Source organism: Mycteria americana, chromosome 5 (genome assembly GCF_035582795.1).
Source record: "Mycteria americana isolate JAX WOST 10 ecotype Jacksonville Zoo and Gardens chromosome 5, USCA_MyAme_1.0, whole genome shotgun sequence".
In the NCBI taxonomy this organism is placed as follows: Eukaryota; Metazoa; Chordata; class Aves; order Ciconiiformes; family Ciconiidae; genus Mycteria; species Mycteria americana.
In genome coordinates, this window is record NC_134369.1 from 46,945,805 (window position 1) to 46,969,269 (window position 23,465).

Here is a 23,465-nt window from a genome sequence, read left to right on the forward strand (position 1 = left end):
CCATGCTTTCCTGACATATTACAGCCCATGTGCTGTTCCTGGATTAATGACTGAAAATGTTTATTTGTTTGCAAATCACCACATTTTGAGTAACAAACGTCTGAAAAAATATGCAGCGAAGGGATGGTACGGACGGATACATCCCGGTAAAGATGGATACTTGCCTGTCTTTCTTATCTCTCCCTCCTCAGCTCATCCTCTCCCTGGACCTGCAGGATTCTCACTCTTTATGCTATCCATGAAATACATATAGTAGTCGTTTCCCCCATCCTTCTGCCTCAGACTTGCAATGCAAAAGGACTCGCAGGTGGCAGGAGGGAAAGGACATCATAAATGTGGGACCACCGCCATGTCTCTGCCTTCCCTACCTCCACTGCTGCCTGCAGGTACCTCACCTACAGCGAAGCAGCCCTTCAAGTCTGCAATACGGAAAAGGAAAGAGACTTCCTTGCAAACAGATGACTCCCCATTCACATTCACTTTCCAGTCTCCCAATGCCAGAGCTCTACAAGTCCAGAGGAGAAAGGCAAGGCTGCATATTGGGGGAAGAAGGAAAGGCATGAAGTTTAACCTGTTTTGAAGCCCTGGGAGAGTGGTTGCTGCTGCTGCCTTGCTGTGTTTGCCTTTCAAGTCAGTTATGTATCATTAGTGAAATGTATGAATCCCCACTCTACAGCCTTGATAAATGTCCACATCCTGAAGAAACAGAAAATATTATTTCTAGAAGGAACTAAGTTGCATGTACCAGTGATTAAGCTCCATGCAATAAATGAGGAAAGATAATGAGGTGTGAAAACATGAAAAAAATTGATTAAGTGATAGGAAGTTACGCTTCCTGGGGGAAGCACAGAATCCATGAATTTCTTAATCTTCTTTAAGCTATATACTACACTTAAAAAAGGAGAAAAGTTCTTTGAAGTATTTGAATTTTGCCCATGTCCACTTTTAGATTTCACTTTAATCCCATAACACACTTAATCAGGCCCTCAGCGGTGTAAATAATTATTAAAAAATTGGGGGAAATTAAAATTTTATTTCTGATTATTTGATGAATACAAACCATTAAAAATTCATCACATGTTCATGAATAAAATGTACAGCTGACAAATGATGTGCCTACCAGTCAAACTATCTTTGGAGGAATTAAGGAAATGTAAAAATTAGATTTAATAATTGGCAACAGGGGACACTTTTTGGACCACTGTGATAGATGAGAGGTTTGGACATTCCTACTCTTCACAGAAATCACCATTTTTAAATGTGGACTCACAGATTCTTGTGTCCACCATTTCATTACCATTACATTAATATATCCAGTCCTCTAGTCAAGAGCCAGGGTCTACAACACTATGCATTACCCCCCGGAATTTACAATTTAAAAAAGCCGACCTAATATGAACCACTAGAATTGAAAGTACTAAATTATTTAAAATCCTCCATACAAATGTATCCATTGTAAAACTCACAGATACAAAGTTTATATGTGATTTATACGGTTTTAATATGGGATGAAATAATGTTTTTTCTATACTGGAAAAACAGTTGCAATATAATACGCTTATATGTTTAGTCAAAGGACATGTATGTAACATGAGGGAAAAGGTCAAGATTTGTCTCCATCTCTGCTACGTTTTGGAAAAATATTTACATTTGATTGTGTGTTTTACATATGGTGTTACATAAGAATTAAAAGAAAGTTGCATCCAATTTCATAACCAGACACTTTTATTATATCAATCCTTGTTATGATTATCTGTACTCATTACGACCTTACTTATTGTCCTCCTATGGATGTAAACAGCAAACCCTGCACTGAATCTGCTTTGCAGACCACTGAATCATGGTTATGATATGAGCCAATAATCCATGTTGCAAGTCAGTTATCTGTTAGTTTATTTAAGAAAGACACAATTTAAATTAAGAGTGGAAAGCAAAAATGATTTACCCTTTCTCCCAAACCATTCACTTCTTGGTCTGAACCACTACAGGAAGAGAAATTCATGCATTTCAAACCCGCTCAGCTTCCAATCAAATCCAAATGCTATTGGCTTTGTATTCTACTGACTGCAAAAAGATGGTAAAGAAACCCAAATAGGCAAAACAAGAATCTCTAAAGTGTAAAAACAATAGAAGCTATGGTAAAATTATGGCCATTTAGCCATGCCTTGAAGAGACACAAGGCACTGTGAGCTTGCTTTTAGGAAAGTGACTTGTGCAGCTGGAGACTTAGGTTAGCTGATTCTTCTGATTTAATTTCAGATGTGTGTTTTACAGGCATTTAAATATGAGTAGCCTCCCTAGGCTTTCTTTACAGTCAATGTAGAGAAATGGCACTTTTAGGATGCAATTCATTGGCCCTGTTTCCAGTATCTAGCCTAAAATGAGAGAAATTGCAAGTACATACTTCTCTCTGTAGGCTGTAAGGGAGTCTAGGTGAGTAGACAAGTCTAGATGAGCTGAGATGTCTACACCTGGTAAGACAGATCCCATCCTTAGATGCAAAATAGTTTGATTTCAGCTGAGTCAAATTATAAACCAGGGAAAACATAACAGAATCCTCGTGTAGTCCTTTAGACAAATGTCTAATGCTTAATCCTGAATTTTGAGTGTGAGAAAAAGAACTCTGAAATCAAAATGTGATTTCACAGGAAGCCAAGGCAAAGAGCGAAATGAGAATAATAAGACAAGACAGGTGAACAGCTTGCAAGGGCATGAACTTGTACTTTTTAACTGAATAGTCTGAGTCAAATCCTGAGAGATGGCAAAAGAAGGAGTCAGTTACAGGTGCTTAACTCAGCACTTAGCTGTGTGCTGGGTAAGACTCCTGAAACAGAGAATGAGAGTATTTCTAGAGCTTAGAAAAGCATACCTGGACAGCTGTACAGTCCCATTAAGAGTTCAGCCACCTGATATGTGGGAAAGAGGAAAACATAGAAAAAATAACTTAGGGAGGCTCTCATTCATCTTAGTTGCTATTTGCTTACACAGCCCCTTGTAGGAGACCGGAGCTCCACATACACTGCCCCCTAAAAGAAATTATTTACAGTGACAGTAAGAGGAGTGGTATTAAGACAAAAGACATAAATGGCTAAGTCATTTTCCAAATCTGTGCACATCTGAATGTAGAATCAGCCTCCCACTGAAGCTGAAAAATGCCTGCCTTCTGAAATACAAATGTCAGATAAACAGATTAGAAAAGTATGCAGATTATGAGACAGCTTTGTAATGAGTAGCATTCTCACCTAGCTGGATTTCATTCCTGTCATGATACAATGGAATTTATGGCCACAGACAGCTTGATGGCTCACAAATGTCTGTGATCCCCTTAAAAAAAGTAAAAGACAGTTTCCCAGATAGCAACGGCTGATCATCATTAAGCGGAGAGAGAAGGAGAAAGAAAAAACCCACTCTATGTCATACTTTATCCTTAGCAGATGCTTACACCAGATTAATCTTCAAGTCTTTGCTTGCAAGAAAAATAGGTAATAATACACATTCTTGTTTGAAATGGAGTTCTCCAAACTCAACAGGAAAGTGACAAAATGAAAGCAGTAGTCAGAAGGTCAGCTCTAAAGAGGGGAAAACAAACAAAAGAAAGCATATTTAAAAAAACATTTCAGAGCTTAAAGTTCTTTTAAGGGAAGAAAGTATTTCCCTACCCTCCCTGCACCCCAAAAGGCTTGGATAAGATCCAGTTAGTTGTGTCTTACTGCACTCAGAAAATCTTGAACCAATATTTAGCATTACCACTTTAACTGAAAACAAACGCCATAATAATAATAAGTGAGCATCAGCACTCTGAACTGGAAAGAAAGCAAGTTCTGCAGCCAGGATGAAAGCTGCTCTACGGGAAATCCCAAGGGAAATCACAGAGGAAGTGTTTACCTCATTTAGAAAGGGACACGAAAGGTGAATCCTTCTTTCCTTACTCTCAAGGGACTCCATGGAAAACAATCTGACTAAAAAGAATGGGATTTGCATGATGTATTTGGACTCGCGTTAACTCCTCTTAGAGTGAGAACTTTGTCAGCACCTTGTCTGATTGTAAGGAAGCCACATATACCACACAGAGAGCAAGTTTTGTACTGATGCACCTTAGGAGAAAAACTGTAACTGAAAAATTTGTTGCTCTGCTACAATAAAAAATGAATATTGTATGAAGTAACAAACAGAGCAGTGATTTAGGTTTTAAATCATCCTTTATTCTTTTCATCAGCTGAAGTATAAAACTGACTCCCCATTAACCTCCCACTTCCTCAGCAATTTAATGACCTTCTAAGTATAGAAATGCTCTTCATTTTTAAGAATGTCAGTCTGAAAGAGGATGGGTCACAGTTTCCTCCAAAATTATGGCAGTTCACCTCTCCAAACGTTCCAGCAATTAGAAAGAAAATGAGAGCCTCCAAGCACCACTCAGACAAGGAGTGACTTCTAAATTACAGGATGCAAGCGCTCAAAGTGGTCCCTTTTACACTTGCTCCAAGTGAGGCACCCGCAGAAAAGTTTCTGAGAGGATAAAACCCCACAACTGTTGCAGCTGCAGATAAGCAATCGCTCTGTCGGCCAGGCTGCTGTATTTATATTTTACTTACGTCAGCACCTAAATAACTGTTTTTCAGACCGACAAAAACTCTGGACTGTCCAAAGGCTTCAAACCCCTGAAAAGGGGGGTCGCTGCATGCCCCCACGTCTGACAATCTGCAAGTCCTGCTCAGCCAAGCCCCACGGCGCCTCCTCCTCGGCTCCCCGCGGCAGCCGGGCTGGGGGCAAGAGAGACGGGGGGAGCCGAGCGCTGCCGCGGGGTGGGAGCTCCCGCTCGGGGCATTCCCGAGGGACGGGGCCCCGGCCGCCCCGGGGCTAGTCGTCGCCCGCTGCTCCGCTGGGCTCTGCAGAGCCCGCCTGCGCCTTGCTGCCGGCCTCCGGCGGCTCCTTGTCCCTGCGGCCGTCGGAACTCTTGTTGAAGCAGAGCTTGAAGACCCCCAGGACGGTCATGACCAGGATGACCAGCACCACCACCGCGACCGCCACCAGGATGAAAACGTAGTTGGCGGAGGAGGAGGGCGGCGGAGCAACGGTCTTCTCTCCCCCGGCGGCGGCGGTGGCGGCGGCGGGTGGCTCCGCGGGACCGCCGGCTGTCGGGGCGGAGGGGCGGCGGTCCCGCGGGTGTCCCGCGGGTGTCCCGCGGGTGTCGGGGCGGGTGGGGGCCGCCCCCGTGGCCGCGCAGGGCGTCCCGTCCCTCCCGCCCGGGGTGCAGGCACAGGCGAAGCCGCCGGCGGCATCGCGGCACCCGGCGGCCTCGGCGCACCGCCCGCTGCCGGGGCTCCGGTAGCCGAAGGGGCAGGGGCAGAGGGGCTCCTCTGCCCCCTTCCAGGCGAAGCCGCCCCGCTGGGGCTGGCAGGTGAGCCTCACCTCCCCGCCGGGGCACGCCACGGTGAGCACGGTGCCCGGCGGGCTGAAGCCGGGGCCGGCGCTGCGCTCCTCGAAGGGGAGGCGGTAGTCGAGGTCGAGGGCGCCCGCGGGGCTGAGGTCGGGGCAGGCGCCCTCGTACAGGTACTTGCAGACGTAGCCCTGGCTCTCCCGCTGGCAGAGCCGCTCCTTCCAGCCCCAGCTGGGGCCGCCGCCGGGGGCCGCCGCCGCCAGGTGCAGCCCGGCGCAGCGGGCGGTGAGGCAGGACCGCACGGGCTCCTTCACCCACCGGCCGAGCGCCGCCGGTACTTCCCGCGGGGCCGCCCCGCCGCCGGCGCCCTCCCAGGAGAAGCCGCGGAGCGGCTGCCCCGCGTCGGTGCAGACGGAGACGTTCCTCTTCAGCCCAACCCAGAAGAGCGAGGGCGCCGGCCCCGCCGCCGCCTCCGCCAGCAGCCCCAGCAGCAGCCGCAGCTCCGGCTCCCCGCTGACCCAGGCCAGGCTGCCCCGCCGGCGGCCGCAGGCGCTGCGGGCGTCGGCGTAGGAGCTGTTGGCGAGATGGGCACTGAAGCAGGTGCCGGCGGCCTGGCAGCGCACGGCGGCCCGCGGCGGCGGGGGCCGGCCCAGGGCGCAGGCCGCGGCCAGGAGCAGGCACCAGGGCCCGGCCCGCCTCATCCTGGCGGCGCGGCGCGGCGGGCCGAGGGGCGCGGGCTGCCCCGGCGGCTGTGGCGGCGCTCGGCCCCGGCTCGGGCTGGCCCCGGCCGCCCGCGCCGTCCCACCCTAGCGCCGTCCCCGCGCCCGCGGCCCTCCCCCGGGCCTGCCGGAGGAAACGTGACGGGAGCCGGGGTTGGCCTCCGCATCCTCCGTTTGTTGGCGGGCGGGTGACAGGCAGCTCCGTGCGCAGCCCGGAAGCGTTCGCCCTGCCCGTCGGGCGGGTGTCCAACCTCGGGGGAAGACGAGGGTGGAAAATCCAGGTGCCTGCTCCGCTGTCAGAGGGGCAGGAGGGTGGCGAGGCCCCGAGCCGCAGCAGCGGGGCCGGGGTGACAGGTCCCATCACAGGCCTTTGTCCGGGAGATGCCCAGGCCCATCTTGCCAGCCTGCTGCACAGCTCTTCCAGGAGAAAAATGGTCCAGCTTTAGTGACCTCTTCCTTGAAAGATGGAGGTTTCTGGGTTAGGTGAAGCTGTGCAACCAACCCCCTAGCTCCCAATACACGAGACAGTGTAATGCTCATGAAAACTGATTCAGCTCACTGTTTTCAAGCAAGTTGGCCTAAATGCATTGCACGGTAGGTGCCTGCGCTGACTTCCAGTAGGTTGTTCTTAAATGACTTTAACTGATCCATTGCAACTGTTCCTCCGTAGGCAGTCTACGTGTCACCTCGTTTTCATACTCCTTACTGTGATATCTGTCTACTGTTACCTCACGTGTACGTTCAGATACAGTATGCATCTGAGTCTCTTCCCCAGGCATTTTATGTGGCACAAAACCATGTGCAGATGTGTGCATTCCATTTTCCAGCTTTCACTTTGGAAGAACCCCTGTCAATGTTTTTAGTTTTGTGAGTGTGATATGACACAAATTCCCAGTGTTTGAATACCCAGACAAAACCAGAGAAAAAAGCAGAAAATAAATCATCTCTTTGGAATTAAAGTAAGGTTCATCACTAATTGCAGTCTGTGGAGGTGTGGGTTCTACAGTCTTGGATCAAGGCTCCAGGTGGACTCAGTCCTGCACGAAGTTCCCTCGCTGCTCCAGTATGCTAGTAGGCTCTGCATCTGTTCAGCCCTTTCTTAAGAATTTAATTTCTCTTTCGAGGGAGTAAATGTGGATGACAAGTCCCATTCAGCCAGCTTGTGACCGACCTGCACAGATCTCATTGACTCTGAGATATAACACATTTTCTCTGGTCATCTCAAAGAAGAATTAGAAAGATGGGTGTACAGACACACTGTGTGATGATGCTCCGAAGCATTTTCATAATGGATTCTAAATATTAAGTAAATTTTGTAAATTTTCTAGCTGGAAACTGTCTTGATGGACAAAGCTTCTGTTGTTGCCAGTGCATTGCCAGAACTGCAGTAAACCATACTGAAGCAAATCAAAAGCTTAGAGTTATACTTCTCCACTTGCCCCAGACCCTGTGTCCTGGGCAGCAGAGAGCGCAGGAAGCACGCAGTGGTCTCTATTCACAAAATTCCTCTTTTTTTATTAACAGAAGAGGGGACAGGGGTAAAGGGGAAAAATACCATCTATGTAAGTTCTATACAAAGTACATCCAGTACCTGGTATATCTCTTACATATGGTATGCTTTAGAGTTAGAGACAATGTGCAAGCCATTCCTGGTTTTGTCTGCCTTCTCCATGAATACTTGATGACAAGAAACTGCAGCTTGATGGAAGCTGCTTTTAACCTTCATTTTCTGACAATGTTTTGGATAGCCTTGGCATTCTTATTTCCTAGCTGAGCACAGAGGTTGCAATAAAGCAAAAAATAAGATACTAAAAAAGAGTAAATTCTGTTTTCCCCAGTTTGGTGACTTATTAGTAATTAACTCCCCCCCCCCCCCCCCCAATAAAGTAGTCTTTCAAGCATTGTTTATGGCTTTTCAAGTATTCCAGTACTTAAAAGGTGGCTACAGAGAGGACGGAGGTTCTTTTTTCACAAAGAGTCACATGGAGAAGACAAGGGGCAATGGGTACAAGCTGCACCAGGAAAGGTTTTGTCTCGATATAAGAAAGAATTTTTTTCCAGTGAGAACAATCATTCACTGGAACAACCTCCCCAGGGGTGTGGTAGGGTCCCCATCACTGGAGGTTTTCGAGATGCGATTGGACAGAGTGCTAGATAATCTCATCTAGGCTCCCTTTCCCACAAAAGGTTGGACCAGGTGATCTTTCAGGGTCCCTTCCAACCTGGACTGTTGCATGATCCTATGATTCTATGATAAGTAGAATGATTTAAATACTTATTTCCGATCTATATAAAAATACGAGAATCAAATATGAGCCTCTCCCCCAAATGTGCATCTGTTAGTTACTTCATTTTTGCTTTGGGGAAACATCTTGCTAAATGCTTGTACAGCCCCACTGGATATCACATATACAGAAATTCTGTTTATCACAATTGTGAGCTAACAAAGCAACACTTTGAAATAAATGAAATGGAAGAAGTTGATTAGGGGTAAACTGAATTCACACATTCATAACTGGTTTTAGGCAGATCTTTATATTCAGTTGGTATTTTGTTTCTCTTGATATTCAGCAAAAATGAAACTACATCAAATATTGCCTATATTCTTACAATTTATGTATTTCAAGAGCTATTAAACTGCTTTGGTAAAAATAATTACTTTAAATTTGCTACATGCAACTGGGAATGTAATTAAATTTGAGTGCCAGTAGACTTGATTTTATGGAAAATAGGTTTTCTTAACAAGACAAGAACCTGTTGGTTTAATTCTAGGTGAAATCTGAATTTTGATTAATCAAGGTGTAGAGATGATACAGCCACCGAAGTTGAAATCTATGGTGGTGTAGCAGCTATGTTTTCAGAGCTCTGCTGCCTACTGGAATTGTCACTCCCGCGTTCGTTCTTCTCCAGGTGCATCAGGACAGAGGCACCAAACCACGTGTCTGTGCGGGTGAGCACAGGGAGATCCTCACTGTCTGCCTACGCCCCGAGCTGGAAAGATGCAGTTCAGTTTATAGTGGGAAGCTATATCATCTAGTATTCAGATCTTTAGTTCTGCACTGGATCTAGCCTTAAATGTACCTAAACTAAATGAACCATTCCTTTAGCCCTTTGATGTTTCTTAATGATGTACAAAAGCTACGCTTCTACAAATACCTGTCAGCTTAGTATCTTGAGCCATTTTCCCCAAATGTTTAGGAGGTTTGGGAGAGAAGAGAGGAGAGGTGGCTACAGCTTTACTACTGCCGTCATGCTGGGGAATGCTGACAAGGCTTTGACTAATATGCCCCTGCAATCCTACAGCTTCAGTTTGTTTTCTTTTTCAAAACTGAGTTCATTTATTACAGCTGAATAGAAACTAACTTTTATAAACAGAATGAATAATATAGAAGCCCTAAAATTTCCATTTTATGCTTCAAACCTAAGGCTCTGTCCCTGGGGAGGAGAATGCAGCTCAGTCCGTGAAAACCTTTGCTCCCTTGCTTCTCTTCTCAGCTGTCAGCAAGGGCATGGTTTGAGTCATCTGGGATGGCCTCTCCGCCAGGTAATTGATGGGTGCTACCAGCTCATTTCACTCAGGCCTTGACTTTAATTTCCTAGGCTATATTTGAACCAGCAATTTGAAACAACCGGTTAGCCACCAGTGCCCCAGGCAGTCCAGTCTCGTCAGAGGAACTCGTACCGCACAGGAAGATGAAAACACTGCATGCCAAAGCCGAAGCCTTTCACCAGCAGGAATTAGAGACAGTAGCTGTATGTCTACTTGATCTGCCTGTGTGCCTGCTCTTCTCTCCTATGGCCGCCCCTGAGAGTCCTGCAAAATATTTAAAAAATAACAGGTCTACTAGATCTCCAGAAAACAGCTCTTCCTCTGGTTTTGAATGTTTTCCTGGTTCTATTTTAAGTAAAGGAGAAAACATTTTCATTAAGTGTCTTCATGTGGCTTTTCCTGAAGACATCCTTTCTTGAAAGAGGGGATTAGCTACTCACACACGAATGCTGGTACCAGTCAACATGTGAGGCGACTAAACATCTATGTATAAAGAAGACTTTATTATATGAATGTGAATGTTGTATGACTGACTGATGCATAAGTCCTAATGTAGCTGTTTTGCTCAGCAGTAAAAGCCTTATTTAGCTGTAGTCATTCCTTAGTCTTCTGCCTGTAAGTTCTGAGCCTTTGAAAAAACAGTGGCTTGCTTTAATTGTAATTTTAATAAGAGCCATTATTTTTTTTGTTTCATTATGTCAATGTATCTGTCTTATAATAATATGTGCATTTTGACTAAGGAGTAATGAGAGAAGGGCTGAATTAATTAAGCTACTTTTCTCTTCTAGGGTGGATTCTTTCTTGCATTCATCTGCTAGGACTTAAGGGGGTATATCTGCATTAAGGGGGTATATCTGCATCAGAAGTAGTCTCACAGAGAGATACAGTATCCTGTTCTTACTAAGAGCTGTGTTTTGCTTTGCAGAGGTAGATGGATGGCGCAATAAAAGAGATCTGCCTGGCTGCGAAGGGGACAAGTAAAATGATTGCGTAACACTGCGATGCGTAGGGCACGAGTAAGTTCACTGAAGTGGCTGGTGACACTTCTCATCCCCAAAGGGGATACAGGAAAATGTCTGGAAATGGATCTGTCTACCCATTCTGCCACAAACCTGGAAACTCTGTCTAACGGCAGAAGCAGCTACAGCATCTCTTTTCTGCTAGCATAAAGGAAGGCTGCTTAAGGTGCACTACCCTTTATCACCTGTCCTGTACAGGTGAAGAAACTTATTGCAATCTGTTGCATGATACAGATTTCTTTGGGGTTGGAAACTTTGGAGAGGGAGTGAGAAAGGCAGGAGAAGATCAATAGTCTGGCAGCACTGCCCATTTGCATGGCTCCAGCCTTTTAGCTTGCTGCAACCTTGCGGAGTCCGCGCCGGTTGGCAGTGGAGAGGCTGCATTGCCCCCGTGAGCTCGCTCTTTCCCCCTCATCCCAACCAATATCTCTACTGGATCCACACATCCTTCTGCTGAATTTATCATGAGTAAAGTCAAAATATATTCCCCATCTTTCAGTGCTCTGCTAAGAGATAGACAATAATTGAAACAACTCAGTGGAAACAGGTATTTTGAAAAGGTGAGAATCACTGTTGTTTGACGGCACGCCTCAGTTATGGGTTAAATCCTCCTTTCCTCACTCAGTGCTTCATGAAATTGATATCTGTATTTAAGAAGTGGTTTATCAAATAATAAGGCAGCCCTACATTTAACGTGTAAGTTGTGTTTAAGAAAAGTATTTTCTCACTAAAGAGTTATGTTCTTCTTTAAGAAAATACCTAAGTTAAAAATAAGACCCTCCTGAAGTCAATGAGAACTGTCTCATTTCAACAGTGTGCCAAGATTTCTCATGAATTTCTCTGCATTCAGTCAAACAACTTGTAACAGGGAGTAAAAATGCCAGATGGAATCTGGCATGCTTTTGTTACTTTGCCAGGAAACGGGACAAGAAACAAAAATAAGAATTTCTGTCTTATTGTAACAACTTGCACGATTGTAAGAATTTAATTATTCATCTCTCAAAAGGACTACATAGATAACAAGGTTCACTTACACAGTTTGGAAAAGATAACCCAGCAGGGGTCATGCAAGTTCCTGTCTATTGTAATAACAATTTCCAATGACATCACATAGCTACGGGACTTTTTTAAAAATAAGGAATAATGTTTCACTCCCGTTCTGAATACAGTTGTATATCGGTTACATTTATGACATGGACATAAAATATAACTAATGCTGGACTGCTGAAGGGACATTTAATAGATACACTGCATTGGTAAAAACAAACAAATAAAAAGATGTGGCTGTAGCATTACTTGATATGCATATGTTCCCCTTAAAGCCTGTTCAGTTTAGATGTTCATGTTTCCATTACGAATTATGCAAGAAAATAATGTATTCTGTTAACACTTCCATTCATCTTTAATGAATTATTAAGAAAGATTCCAATCCTGTAATTAGCTAGGGGAAATGAACTCCAGAGCTCCCAGATGAAACACTTTAAATCTTTTCCAAAAATACTGTAGTCTATAAATATTTCTTATTCTCACTCTAGCCCACTCTCCTTCCTTTTGTTGACTGGATAATTCATGCTCATTCTGTCCCAGCCTGCAAATCCTTCACATCTCCTGTGTTACGTAGCACAGTCTGGTTGCCCCATTTGAGCTTCATGTTGAGAATACATTGGCGTGAGGGGGTCCACAGGAACTGAAGGTAGGGTCTGGCCATATGTTACAGTTTGCAGTTAACAATGTCAAAAAAAGCAAAAGCACTGAAATGTGTCATGGTGTGATCACCCTTCACTGCATCATCTTCTCTTTTTTCCGTACCTTGAATGACAAACGCCCAGCAGTGGGCAGAGCTTTGACTGGTTTGATATATTTTGGTGGTCCATATGAAGTGTGTGCATGCTGCAGTATCTGAGCTTTCAGTTGTGTTTATGTGTGTGTACCTGTATTTAGATGTTTGTATGTATAGCTATAGAATAGAATAGAATAGAATAGAATAGAATAGAATAGAATAGAATAGAATAGAATAGAATAGAATAGAATAAGGCTGAGACTGCAGCACAGGGATAAGTTGAAGGAATGGAGAGCTGCAGCACAGAATAAAATGAGTAGGCAGGAAAAAAGGGAGTAGATACAAAAAGAAGAGGTTAGGGAAGGAATCAAAAGAAAAGACAGAAGTAAGATCTTTCACCAGCGCAGAATCACCAGAGTGGCAGTGGGAGCTGAGGGGCCGTGTCCCTGCTGCCGCTGCCCAGTGCGGCACATGTGCTGGTGTGCGAGATGGTGGTGGTGACTGCAGGTGTGTTTGCACAGCTGGGCAGCCCCCACAGCAGCCTGATGCCAGGCAGTGCAGGGCTGTCAGCATGGACTAAAGGACAGTGACAGCTAAAATGAAAGGCAGTTACCACATGAAGATGGCATGCGGTTCTTCAAATATATTTCTTTAGGCAGCTGAGGGAGACCCACTGGGTAGTGAGGGACTTTCATAGAATCATAGAATGGGTTGGGTTGGAAGGGACCTTAAAGATCATCTGGTTCCAACCCCCCTGCCATGGGCAGGGACACCTTCCACTAGACCAGGTTGCTCAAAGCCCCATCCAACCTGGCCTTGAACACTTCCAGGGACGGGACATCCACAGCTTCTCTGGCCAACCTGTTCCAGTGCCTCACCACCCTCATAGTGAAGAATTTCTTCCTTAACGTTAGTCTAATTCTGCCCTCTTTCAGTTTAAAGCCATTACCCCTTGTCCTATCACTACATGTCCTTGTAAAAAGTCCCTCTCCAGCTTTCTTGTAGGCCCCCTTCAGGCAGTAGAAGGCTGCTATGAGGTCTCCCCAGAGCCTTCTCTTCTCCAGGCTGAACAACCCCAACTCTCTCAGCCTGTCTTCATAGGAGAGGTGCTCCAGCCCTCTAATCATCTTGGTGGCCTTCCTCTGGACTCTCTCCAACAGGTCCATGTCCTTCTTATGTTGGGGACCCCAGAGCCGAATGCAGTACTCCAGGTGGGGTCTCATGAGAGCAGAGTAGAGGGAGAGAATCACCTCCCTCGACCTGCTGGTCACACTTCTTCTGATGCAGCCCAGGATACGGTTGGCCTTCTGGGCTGCAAGTGCATATTGCCAGGTCATGTTGAGCTTCTCATCAACCAACACCCCTGGGTCCTTCTCCTCAGGGCTGCTCTCAATCTGTTCTCTGCCCAGCCTGTATTTGTGCTTTGGATTGCCCCCACTCATGTGCAGGACCTTGCACTTGGCTTTGTTGAACTTCATGAGCTTCGCACAGGCCCACCTCTCAAGTGTGTCAGGGTCCCCTTGGATGGCATCCCTTCCCTCCAGCGTGTCAACCGCACCACACAGTTCACAGCCTTAGAGCTACTTTGTGGCTCAAAGACCATCCTTAAAAAGCATTATTGTCAGAATGAGTTTGACACCTTCTTTACGCCATTTCCTTTCTGGTCCATGCGGATGTTATCAGCAGCCTGTGTAAACCATAGGATTCGGAGTTCTGGGAAAATGTGTGCAGTTCTGATGTCCTCCCATCCTAGAAAAAAACAACCAAAAGAGAAGAATGAGAGATTAATTCTGATTTACCTATATCCTGTTATAGGCTTCTAATCTTTTATCAGGTTTAGACCTAAATAGAAACATTTTTTGAAATTAATGAATTTTTATTTAAAGTGAAAAAACCCCACATTTTTAGTAAATTCCTATAGAATTGTGATTATACAACAAACTTCTGGGACTGGCAGACTTTTTGGGATGAGGCAAAGTTTCCTAGGGAAATAAAGTAAAATAGAAGGAAATCTAGTGGTAAAGAGGTGATTTCACTTCCTGGCCTTTTGCCCAGACTCACCGTTTAAGAGAGAGTCTTGAAGTATTTGCTTGAAAATGGGCAAGGGATACAGACCAGTAAGAATAAATTCAAGAGAGAGCAGCTGTAAGATGGAGCGGCAGCAGATGCTTGTCTACACAAGCAGTTAATTCAAAATGAAAAAAAATAAAAGGAAGGAAGAGTATTCTGAGCTTGGTGAAATAATTGTTGTCATGGAGGTTATGGGAGGTAAACATGCCTTTTATAGAAATATTTACTGCCATTCTTTTTGTGAGACTGGCCACACTAAAAAGGTTTCAGTTCACTTTACTGATGCATTTTCCCCCTTTCCCTTTTTAAATAATGCCCTTTCTTGAAGCATTTCCTTCCCAAGAAAGTCTAATGTTTTAAATGTTCCTCATTGTTTGCTTGCAAAAGATGGAAACAGAGACTTTAGATTATTTGTATACTATAGAACAGGGAGACATTTTAGAGGATCTTGCTGTATGGCACATAGCTTTTTTCCTCTCCTGTTTATCATGGTAAAAAGGCCAACAGTGCTGTTGTTTGCACTTGGATGTTAAATGTGTGTTCAGCAGTACTTGTTTTGGATCCTGAAATTTTACGTGACATAAAAAACACGAGAATGTTATCTTTATGCTCTGGAAGAAGTCCATTTTGAAAGCAGATAGGCTCAAGAAACAAAATTAGTGTCTGCCTATGGACTTCCCACACTCCAGGATGTGGGATATTCAGAATTGGGGTGTTAGTCTGTGTCTAAAACAGGAAAATTAAAATCATATTTTAACTAAAGAAATGCTTATTTTCCAGAAATGGCTTATGGTCTAAGTAGTGGATGTGTCATACCTGTATTTCTTTCATACTAAGCTTAAAATCCTAGCAGCTCTGACAGTTTTTCACAATTTAAATGAAATACACATCTCTGTTATGACATATGAGAATGTTGTTTTTCAAAGTCTTAAAAATTAAGGTCTATCAATGCTAAAGGCATCAAAACCCAATTGTTTCCATGAACAATAAAACAAGCTTGTACTTAGCAAACTCATTTCAGAACACGCAGTCACATATTCCATGCATTAGCAATTATACATCCACAAGGTAGAATTGATCTACATTTTCATCCACAAGCAGGTTTTGTTATTGCGATTATTGTAATGTTATTTTTGTATTATGGTTGTGTGTCAGGCCCTGGTTTCCTTGTATTATTATTTCCATTAGATTATACCATATAATATCAGCAAAGGTTCAGTCCTGGTACTGCCTATATTAATATCTCGGGGCTGCAAACAACACATAAAGATCATGTGTCTCCAGTAGAGCTGTGCAGTACGACTCCCATCTGAGTTTATAGCTAATCTGTTCTGGGAGGGGTGTGTGTATGTAAAAGGAAAAATGCACACAGGCAAATTGCATACCCATATGCAATGGGTATGCATATGCTCATTCTGCCCATATCTGAACATTTGTGATTATTTGTCCCCTAATATTCTGGGAATCCTTGGGAAAGATATGCAGTCTATTCACATGATAAAATAAAGCCCTAACTGTTGTTTAGCTGAAGACAGAAACAATTAAAATCCATGCAATCATATTTAAAATAAGCCATGAATAATAGCACGTGAAAACAAGAAGTGGCCCCACTTCCTGGCGTCATTTAGAGTGATGCCAGCCGGAGGCTGCCCTTGAAGATTGTCAGCGTGCAGAGATTTTCCTTAAAGGGAAGGACTGTCATCACTGCTCCGCTAGTTTCAGATTTCAACCACCATATACTCTGTCTAATTTTATGTGGTACAAAAACACAGTCGCAGTACTTTGTTCCTTGGTGCTCATCAGTGTAAGGTGAGGGAGGGGCTAGAATCTGCAGGAATTTATTTTAGGTGCCAATGAGCTCTGCAGGCAGGCCAAGTTCCCTGGGAGGTTGGTTCATACTCAGTAGCATTTTCCCAGGTAATGCTTGCAGTAGCAGCGCGTGTTGCATGCTGTTGCTTTAGCTGCCCGTTACTGAGGACAATAGCCTGCAATCCAGCTGCACCTCTTGGCACTTGGGTTCAAAGGGCCTTGGTTTCAATTTAGTTGAATAGAAAAGGTCTGTAAGAGGTGAGAGACAATTGAATGTTAATAAATAATAAAGGAATGAGAACTGCAAGTGTTTGATCCATCCCTGCTGATATGATATTGATCTGAACTAGAAGAGAAATGTCAAACCCTTCCCCACCCAGAGGTCTAGAAATGCTTCTGATGTGTGTTAGTAAAAGATAAGAATCAGACCAAGAATGTATTAGCAGATGCCACAGGGAATAAAGCATAAACAACCAAGAACAATAGTTCCTGTGTGTCAGCTACAAATAAGATATGCTTATTTGGCAGAGCACGTTCTCCTTATGCCTGTTCCTTCAGGGCAGTCTGGGCATGCCAAACAGACTTCTCCTGGGAGGAGAGGTCAGGTACAAGAAGACTGCATAAGGGTAAGGTGGGCAGGTTCGTGGGACTGCAGCTGTGCCCCCACATGGAGGGGTGGAAGGAAGGTTTGAAGGCAATGGATCTGCTCTGCACAGACTTTCCACCCTGCATGTATTCTGACTGGGAGGTCTCCACCCTTCCTACTTTACCCTGAGAGCACCCAACTAGATCCACGAAGGACTCTGGACATCAGGCTACCATTTCCAATTCAAGAACGGATCTTCAAAGCCCCTGTTATGCCATGATTTAACCCTCTAGAGGCAGCTCCCTACATACCCATTTTCCTTCCTGTAAAGTACTTGTCATTTTTCCCATTAGAGACGTGTGTACAGCTTGACTTTACACTTGACAAATTAAGAATTGTCCCTTCTGTATTATTCTAATTCTTTGATAAATCAAATCAGCTAAACACACCTACTGCATAAAGTCTTGCACAAAATGCAGTCAGATAGTAAAAGGACGGATAAGGGAAACCCTGTAGCCTGAAGGTTAAGGCATTTTTCATGACAAAGCAGAGTTACTTCTGCTGCAGTGATTATTTCTGTATTTTATATCCACTGAAAAATAATTTTCATGAGAGACTGATACGGAAACCCATCTAAGATTGTCTGATCTTCTCCTGAAGCATGGGGTTTTGCTTCACACCCCTGCTCCACAGTCTGACAGAGAAAGGATTTGAACATACATCTCTGACCTTCAAGTAAGCATATTACTCACTGAGCTGTCTTTTTTTTTCCTTTTTCTTATTTAGAGAGACTGACTACATACCAGTTTTCCGATGTATTGGAAGTCAGCCAGTGGGGATTTGGACTAAATAAACCTCTTTTCCTTCCTTCTTCCCTGACAGAAAGGGCTTCAGTGTGTCTCCATCTTCAAACGAGCTAGGAACACGGTGCATTTGACAGAGATTTTTCCTTTGGAGTCAATACTAAATTGAGGCCTGTCTACAATATTCAGATTGTGTTACAAAGGAAAGAGCTCTTGCAGAAATATCTAGAGAAACAGCGCTTTTGTGGAAATGTTCTCTATTAGTCTCCTGCCACATCAGGATCAGGATGGCAGTGTTTGCTGCTCTAAAGCCAGTGAGAATCATCCACTTTTAAATATATTGGTTTTAGTCTTACCCGTGCTTTGCGCCAGTGTATGAAAAAGGGATTTTTATTCTTTAGCATTTAAATATTAAAAAAAAAAAGGAAAAAAAAATTACTTCCTTCAGTAATTCCCAAAGACTTTCTATTTCAGTGTAATAAAACTTAGGGGAATGAATATACTTAATCTTAGCTAAAATCTCAACATTATGTTTTAATAAAGATGCTGAAGTAATTGTGACTTCAAGCCACTGCTCACAATGGATAAAATTTCCAGGGAAACAGGAAGGGAGCTTGGTCGGTGTTTTTGATTTAGCCAGGCTCCTTTGGTGGGAGACAGGCAATGAGGCAGACAGATGAGATAAAGCTTCTGACTGAATCCCCCCGCCAGACTGGCCATATTAGTCACTACAAAGAATGTATCCTGTCCTTCTGACACTGTAAAGATTAGCTTACCAGTTTAATTATAACTGATCATGCAATATACATGGGGTTGGTTTTTTTCTTTTTTTTATTTGAGGGGAGTATCCTGTAAGCACAAGAAAAATCTGTAAGAGCCACTGGATTTTCAGTTTCTCTCAGGAAAGTAAGTTAAACAGGATTAAGGAATCTTACAATAATTTAAATTACTTTCTTTCTAGGTCAAGCAAATGTTCCATGAAACATCCTTCCTTGAAAAGTAGGCTTTATATAGACCTTTAACTTTAGACTTCAAGTTTAAACTTGGATAGTCACACATATTAATTGCATGTATATATGCAATGCCAGTTCAGAGGTGTGCTTGAATACATTCATTGCTGATATGCTGGATTTATGGCAATTGGACCAGAGGGCCATGAAACATTGCTCTCCTCATCCCAAAGGGACTGAAATGCTTCTACTGTTCAGTAGTCTTGTATGCTTGTCACCATTAATGTTCACCCTAATTTAATTACTGTGTGTGACAAATGACATCCTGAATACCAATGTTAAACCTGTAGCCCTAATTTGCACAAGGCTGGTAATGGCACAGGAAAATAAATGAGTTTGTAAGTCCTCGCTGTGATTTTGATATTCTGGGGCTCACTCAGTTCATGGTGTAAGTTTCTACAGCTTCATGGCTTCACCATGTTGGAAAGTCAGAATAAGTTATTTTGCAGTGCAAAATGTGTTCCTGACACGCCCCGAATTAGGCGGTGTCCTGGGAAGCATAGCTCCATCACTGACACGAGACTATCCTCAAATAATCAGGCACACGAGCACAAAATTAACCTTTGCAGGAGTAAAACTCAATTGCTCGTATGCTGACGAAAGTGAATTCAAAGAGTGAGCAGGCGTGGGTAAAATGGCTCCATTTTGAAGCCTGAATGGAGAAAGACAAGTATTTTGGAGCCGTGTACTGTTCTTACTCTCTTTACAGTGCCGTGTTTTCTCAGGTGACCTGTTTGACTCCAACTTGTACTCCATGGTGTGGTTTATAGATTATCCCTAGTGCACACAAACAATAGATCCTCTGCTTGAAGGGACAAGGTCTCCCCGTATGTAAATTGTACCACTTAAAACAACAACCCTCTGTGCCTGCAAAGCTGGGTAAGGGGCTGAGCGAGCAGGGCTCATAGCAAAACGATGAAAGACATGCTTCGAAGCTGAAATAAAGTGGTCTACCCAAGTGTGTGCACATCAGAACAACTGTATAAATATGGATATGTGGAAAAGAAAATCCTTACTCCCATTTAAAGCTGTGGGAATTTTACCACTAAATTCAGAAATGTTAGAATGCCACCCAAAGCACATCAGAAAGTATAAATTAATGATTTCTGGAAAAAAACATTGAAAGGGAAATGTCATTTTTTTTTCCCAAAAAGAAAACAGCATTTCTATTTTAGAAGAATGCATTTTAAAAAGATCTATTTTAGTTTGACATTGTCTTCTTACTACGCACAGCAGAAGTGAAAAATGGCTATTATCCAGTGACAGAGAAGTAGATTATTGAAACTACTGGGGCTTTAGCATTCCAGCATGCCTGACACCAAGCCTGATTGCTGTTCTTAAGATAAAAAGATTTGCTATAATTCTATAGAGTAACAGGGAACTTTCCTATTATCTTCAGATTATAAGCATATGCAGATTATAAGCATTTAAAAAAACAATCTGTACACTGTCTGGAGAGAGACTGGTACAGCGTATTGGTGATAGCCTGAGAGTCTCCTCTGCTTCATTGCCCTAATGCCATAATTCTTAAGTTGAATAGCCTCAGGATGTCCTGCCCATGTCTAGGCAAGGAGTCAAACCTAATTCTCATTCCTGCAGTCATCTCCCTGATAATGGCTAAAGCCTTGATGACTGTGGGGCAGTATGCACGGCAGTTACCTATGATGCATAAATTCTGCAGAAAAAGCAAGCAGTTATTTTTCCAGCACTATCTGCTTGGTGCATACCTTCAAAAAGAAAATATAAAGAAAGGAGACAGGCAAGAGTGGAATTTATTATCTTGATTTTATATGGATGAGCCCTTGGCAGGACTGAATGGCAGTGAAATCAACACTCATAAACAGAGCACGAACAAAGGTTCATCGTGTAAGCTGTTTATTTTGGTTTTTGTCTGCAATTCTTGTGAATACAAAATACAAACACTAAGCAGCTGTCACCTCCTGTTTGTGGCATAGAGCAAAAGCCCAGCAAAAGCCAGAATTGTACATAGTTCCACATCAAAACCATAATTCAACCCTGTTCTGATCTGAACAAAACTCACTTCTTCCCCAGAATACTAAGGCTAATGGGGCAAATTTTACTTCCAGGTTTTCTTTTGGCTTTGTAGGTCAGGCATGCTGATAGCACCATGAAAATTTTGGGTTATCTCCTCTTTCTGTAGCACAGTCTGAAATCCTTAGCAGAATCCTCACAGACAAACATTAATATTCTCCTTGAGGAACAAATTCTGTCATAACCATGTTCTCCATTTCTCATTCTATTTGTCCTTTAATTTTTAATTTAAAACAACAGAATTTCTGTCTACCTTTCCTCATGGACTTGGAAAAAGACTGTGAATAACTCAAAACTCGTTGATATTTTGGAATAAAATCTCTAAATAGGCAAGGAAGGACCCTGTGATCCTTGTTTTGCTTCTGAACTTACCCTAAAGAAGGGTGGTACAGAAACAACAAGAACACATTTAATTTTAACTGATATCTGTTTCTCGTACTGACTGAAGAAAGTGTGATTGTGAATGCCTTTCAATGTCCCTGTGTCTGTTTGCTTCAACTATTTGCTTCAGCTGAAGAGGAGAATAGTTAAGTGAGGGTATACATATGGTTAAATCTTTGGGGAAATTCTTGAGCTGATCTCAGAATCACAGAATCACAGAATCGTATAGGCTGGAAAAGACCTTTAAGATCATCGAGTCCAATTGTAAAACTAACACTACCAAGACCACCACTGTACCATGTCCCTAAGCACCTCATCCAAACGTCCTTTAAATACCTCCAGGGATGGCGACTCAACCACTTCCCTGGGCAGCCTGTTCCAATGCTTGATAACCCTTTCAGTGAAGAAAAATTTCCTAATATCCAGTCTAAACCTCCCCTGGCGCAACTTGAGGCCATTTCCTCTCGTCCTATCACTTGTTACCTGGGAGAAGAGACCGACCCCCACCTCTCTACAACCTCCTTTCAGGTAGTTGTAGAGAGCCATAAGGTCTCCTCTCAGCCTCCTTTTCTCCAGGCTAAACCACCCCAGCTCCCTCAGCCGCTCCTCATAAGACTTCTGCTCCAGACCCTTCACCAGCTTCGTTGCCCTTCTCTGGACACGCTCCAGCACCTCAATGTCTCTCTTGTAGTGGGGGGCCCAAAACTGAACACAGTATTCGAGGTGTGGCCTCACCAGTGCCGAGTACAGGGGCACGATCACTTCCCTAGTCCTGCTGGCCACGCTATTTTTGATACAAGCCAGGATGCCATTGGCTTTCTTGGCCACCTGGGCACACTGCTGGCTCATATTCAGGCGGCTGTCAACCAACACCCCCAGGTCCTTTTCTGCCTGGCAGCTTTCCAGCCACTCTTCCCCAAGCCTGTAGCGTTGCATGGGGTTGCTGTGACCCAAGTGCAGGACCTTGCACTCGGCCTTGTTGAACCTCATACAATTGACCTCGGCCCATCGATCCAGCCTGTCCAGGTCCCTCTGCAGAGCCTTCCTACCCTCAAGCAGATCAACACTCCCACACAGCTTGGTGTCATCTGCAAACTTACTGAGGGTGCACTCGATCCCTTCGTCCGGATCATTGATAAAGATATTAAACAGAACTGGCCCCAGCACAGAGCCCTGGGGAACACCGCTTGTTACTGGCCACCAACTGGAGTAAACCCCGTTCACCACCACTCTTTGGGCCCGGCCATCCAGCCAGTTCTTTACCCAGCGAAGAGTACACCCGTCCAAGCCATGAGCAGCCAGTTTCTCCAGGAGAATGCTGTGGGAGACCGTGTCAAAGGTTTTACTGAAGTCTAGATAGACAACATCCACAGCCTTCCCCTCATCTACTAGGCAGGTCACCTTGTCGTAGAAGGAGATCAGGTTGGTCAAGCAGGACCTGCCTTTCCTGAACCCATGCTGGCTGGGCTTGGTCCCTTGGTTATTCTCTACATGCCGTGTGATGGCACTCAGGATGATCTGCTCCATCAGCTTCCCTGGCACCGAGGTCAGGCTGACAGGCCTGTAGCTCCCCGGGTCCTCCTTCTGGCCCTTCTTGTAGATGGGCATCACATTTGCTAATCTCCAGTCAGCAGGGACCTCCCCAGTTAGCCAGGACTGCTGGTAAATGATGGAAAGGGGCTTGGTGAGCACTTCTGCCAGTTCCTTCAGTACTCTCGGGTGGATCTCATCAGGCCCCATAGACTTGTGAATGTCTAAGTGGTGCAGCAAGTCACTAACCATTTCCCCCTGGATTATGGGGGCTCCATTCTGGTCCCCGTCCCTATCTTCCAACTCCGGGGGCTGGGTACCCAGAGAACAATTGGCCCTGCTATTAAAGACTGAGGCAAAGAAGGCATTAAGTACCTCAGCCTTTTCCTTATCCTTGATCACGGGGTTCCCTCCGCCGTCTACTAGGGGCTGGAGATTCTCCTTAGCTCTCCTTTCGCTGCTAATGTATTTGAAGAAGTGTTTTTTGTTGTCTTTTACAGCAGCAGCCAGATTGAGCTCTAGCTCAGCTTTGTCCCTTCTAATTTTCTCCCTGCACAACCTCACGACACCTTTGTAGTCCTCTTGACTTACCTGCCCCTTCTTCCAGAGGTCATAGACTCTTCTCTTTTTCCTGAGTTCGAGGCAGAGCTCTCTAGTCAGCCAGGCTGGTCTTCTTCCCCACCAGCTAGTCTTGGCACCTGGGGACAGCCCGCTCTTGTGCCTTTAGGACTTCCTCCTTAAAGAATGTCCAGCCTTCCTGGACTCCTTTGCCCATTAGG

At 44.3% G+C, this 23,465-nt stretch overlaps 1 protein-coding gene and 1 long non-coding RNA gene across 3 annotated transcripts in view; both read right to left on the reverse strand.

Moving 5' to 3' along the window:
* Nucleotides 1–4,021: 4,021 nt before the first annotated feature.
* Nucleotides 4,022–6,263, reverse strand: CLEC14A (C-type lectin domain containing 14A). The gene is given in 2 exon segments (XM_075501520.1): nt 4,022–6,093; nt 6,096–6,263. Coding segments are annotated over 2 exon segments (1,404 nt in total). The 3' UTR covers nt 4,022–4,857.
* A 7,253-nt stretch (nt 6,264–13,516) lies between these two features.
* The window catches only part of LOC142410503 (uncharacterized), a 200,150-nt gene continuing 190,201 nt past the window's right edge, over nt 13,517–23,465 (reverse strand). For both annotated transcript variants that reach the window (XR_012775935.1, XR_012775936.1), the window contains one exon: nt 13,517–14,194. This is a non-coding gene — a long non-coding RNA (uncharacterized LOC142410503). The remainder of the gene's footprint in view (nt 14,195–23,465) is intronic.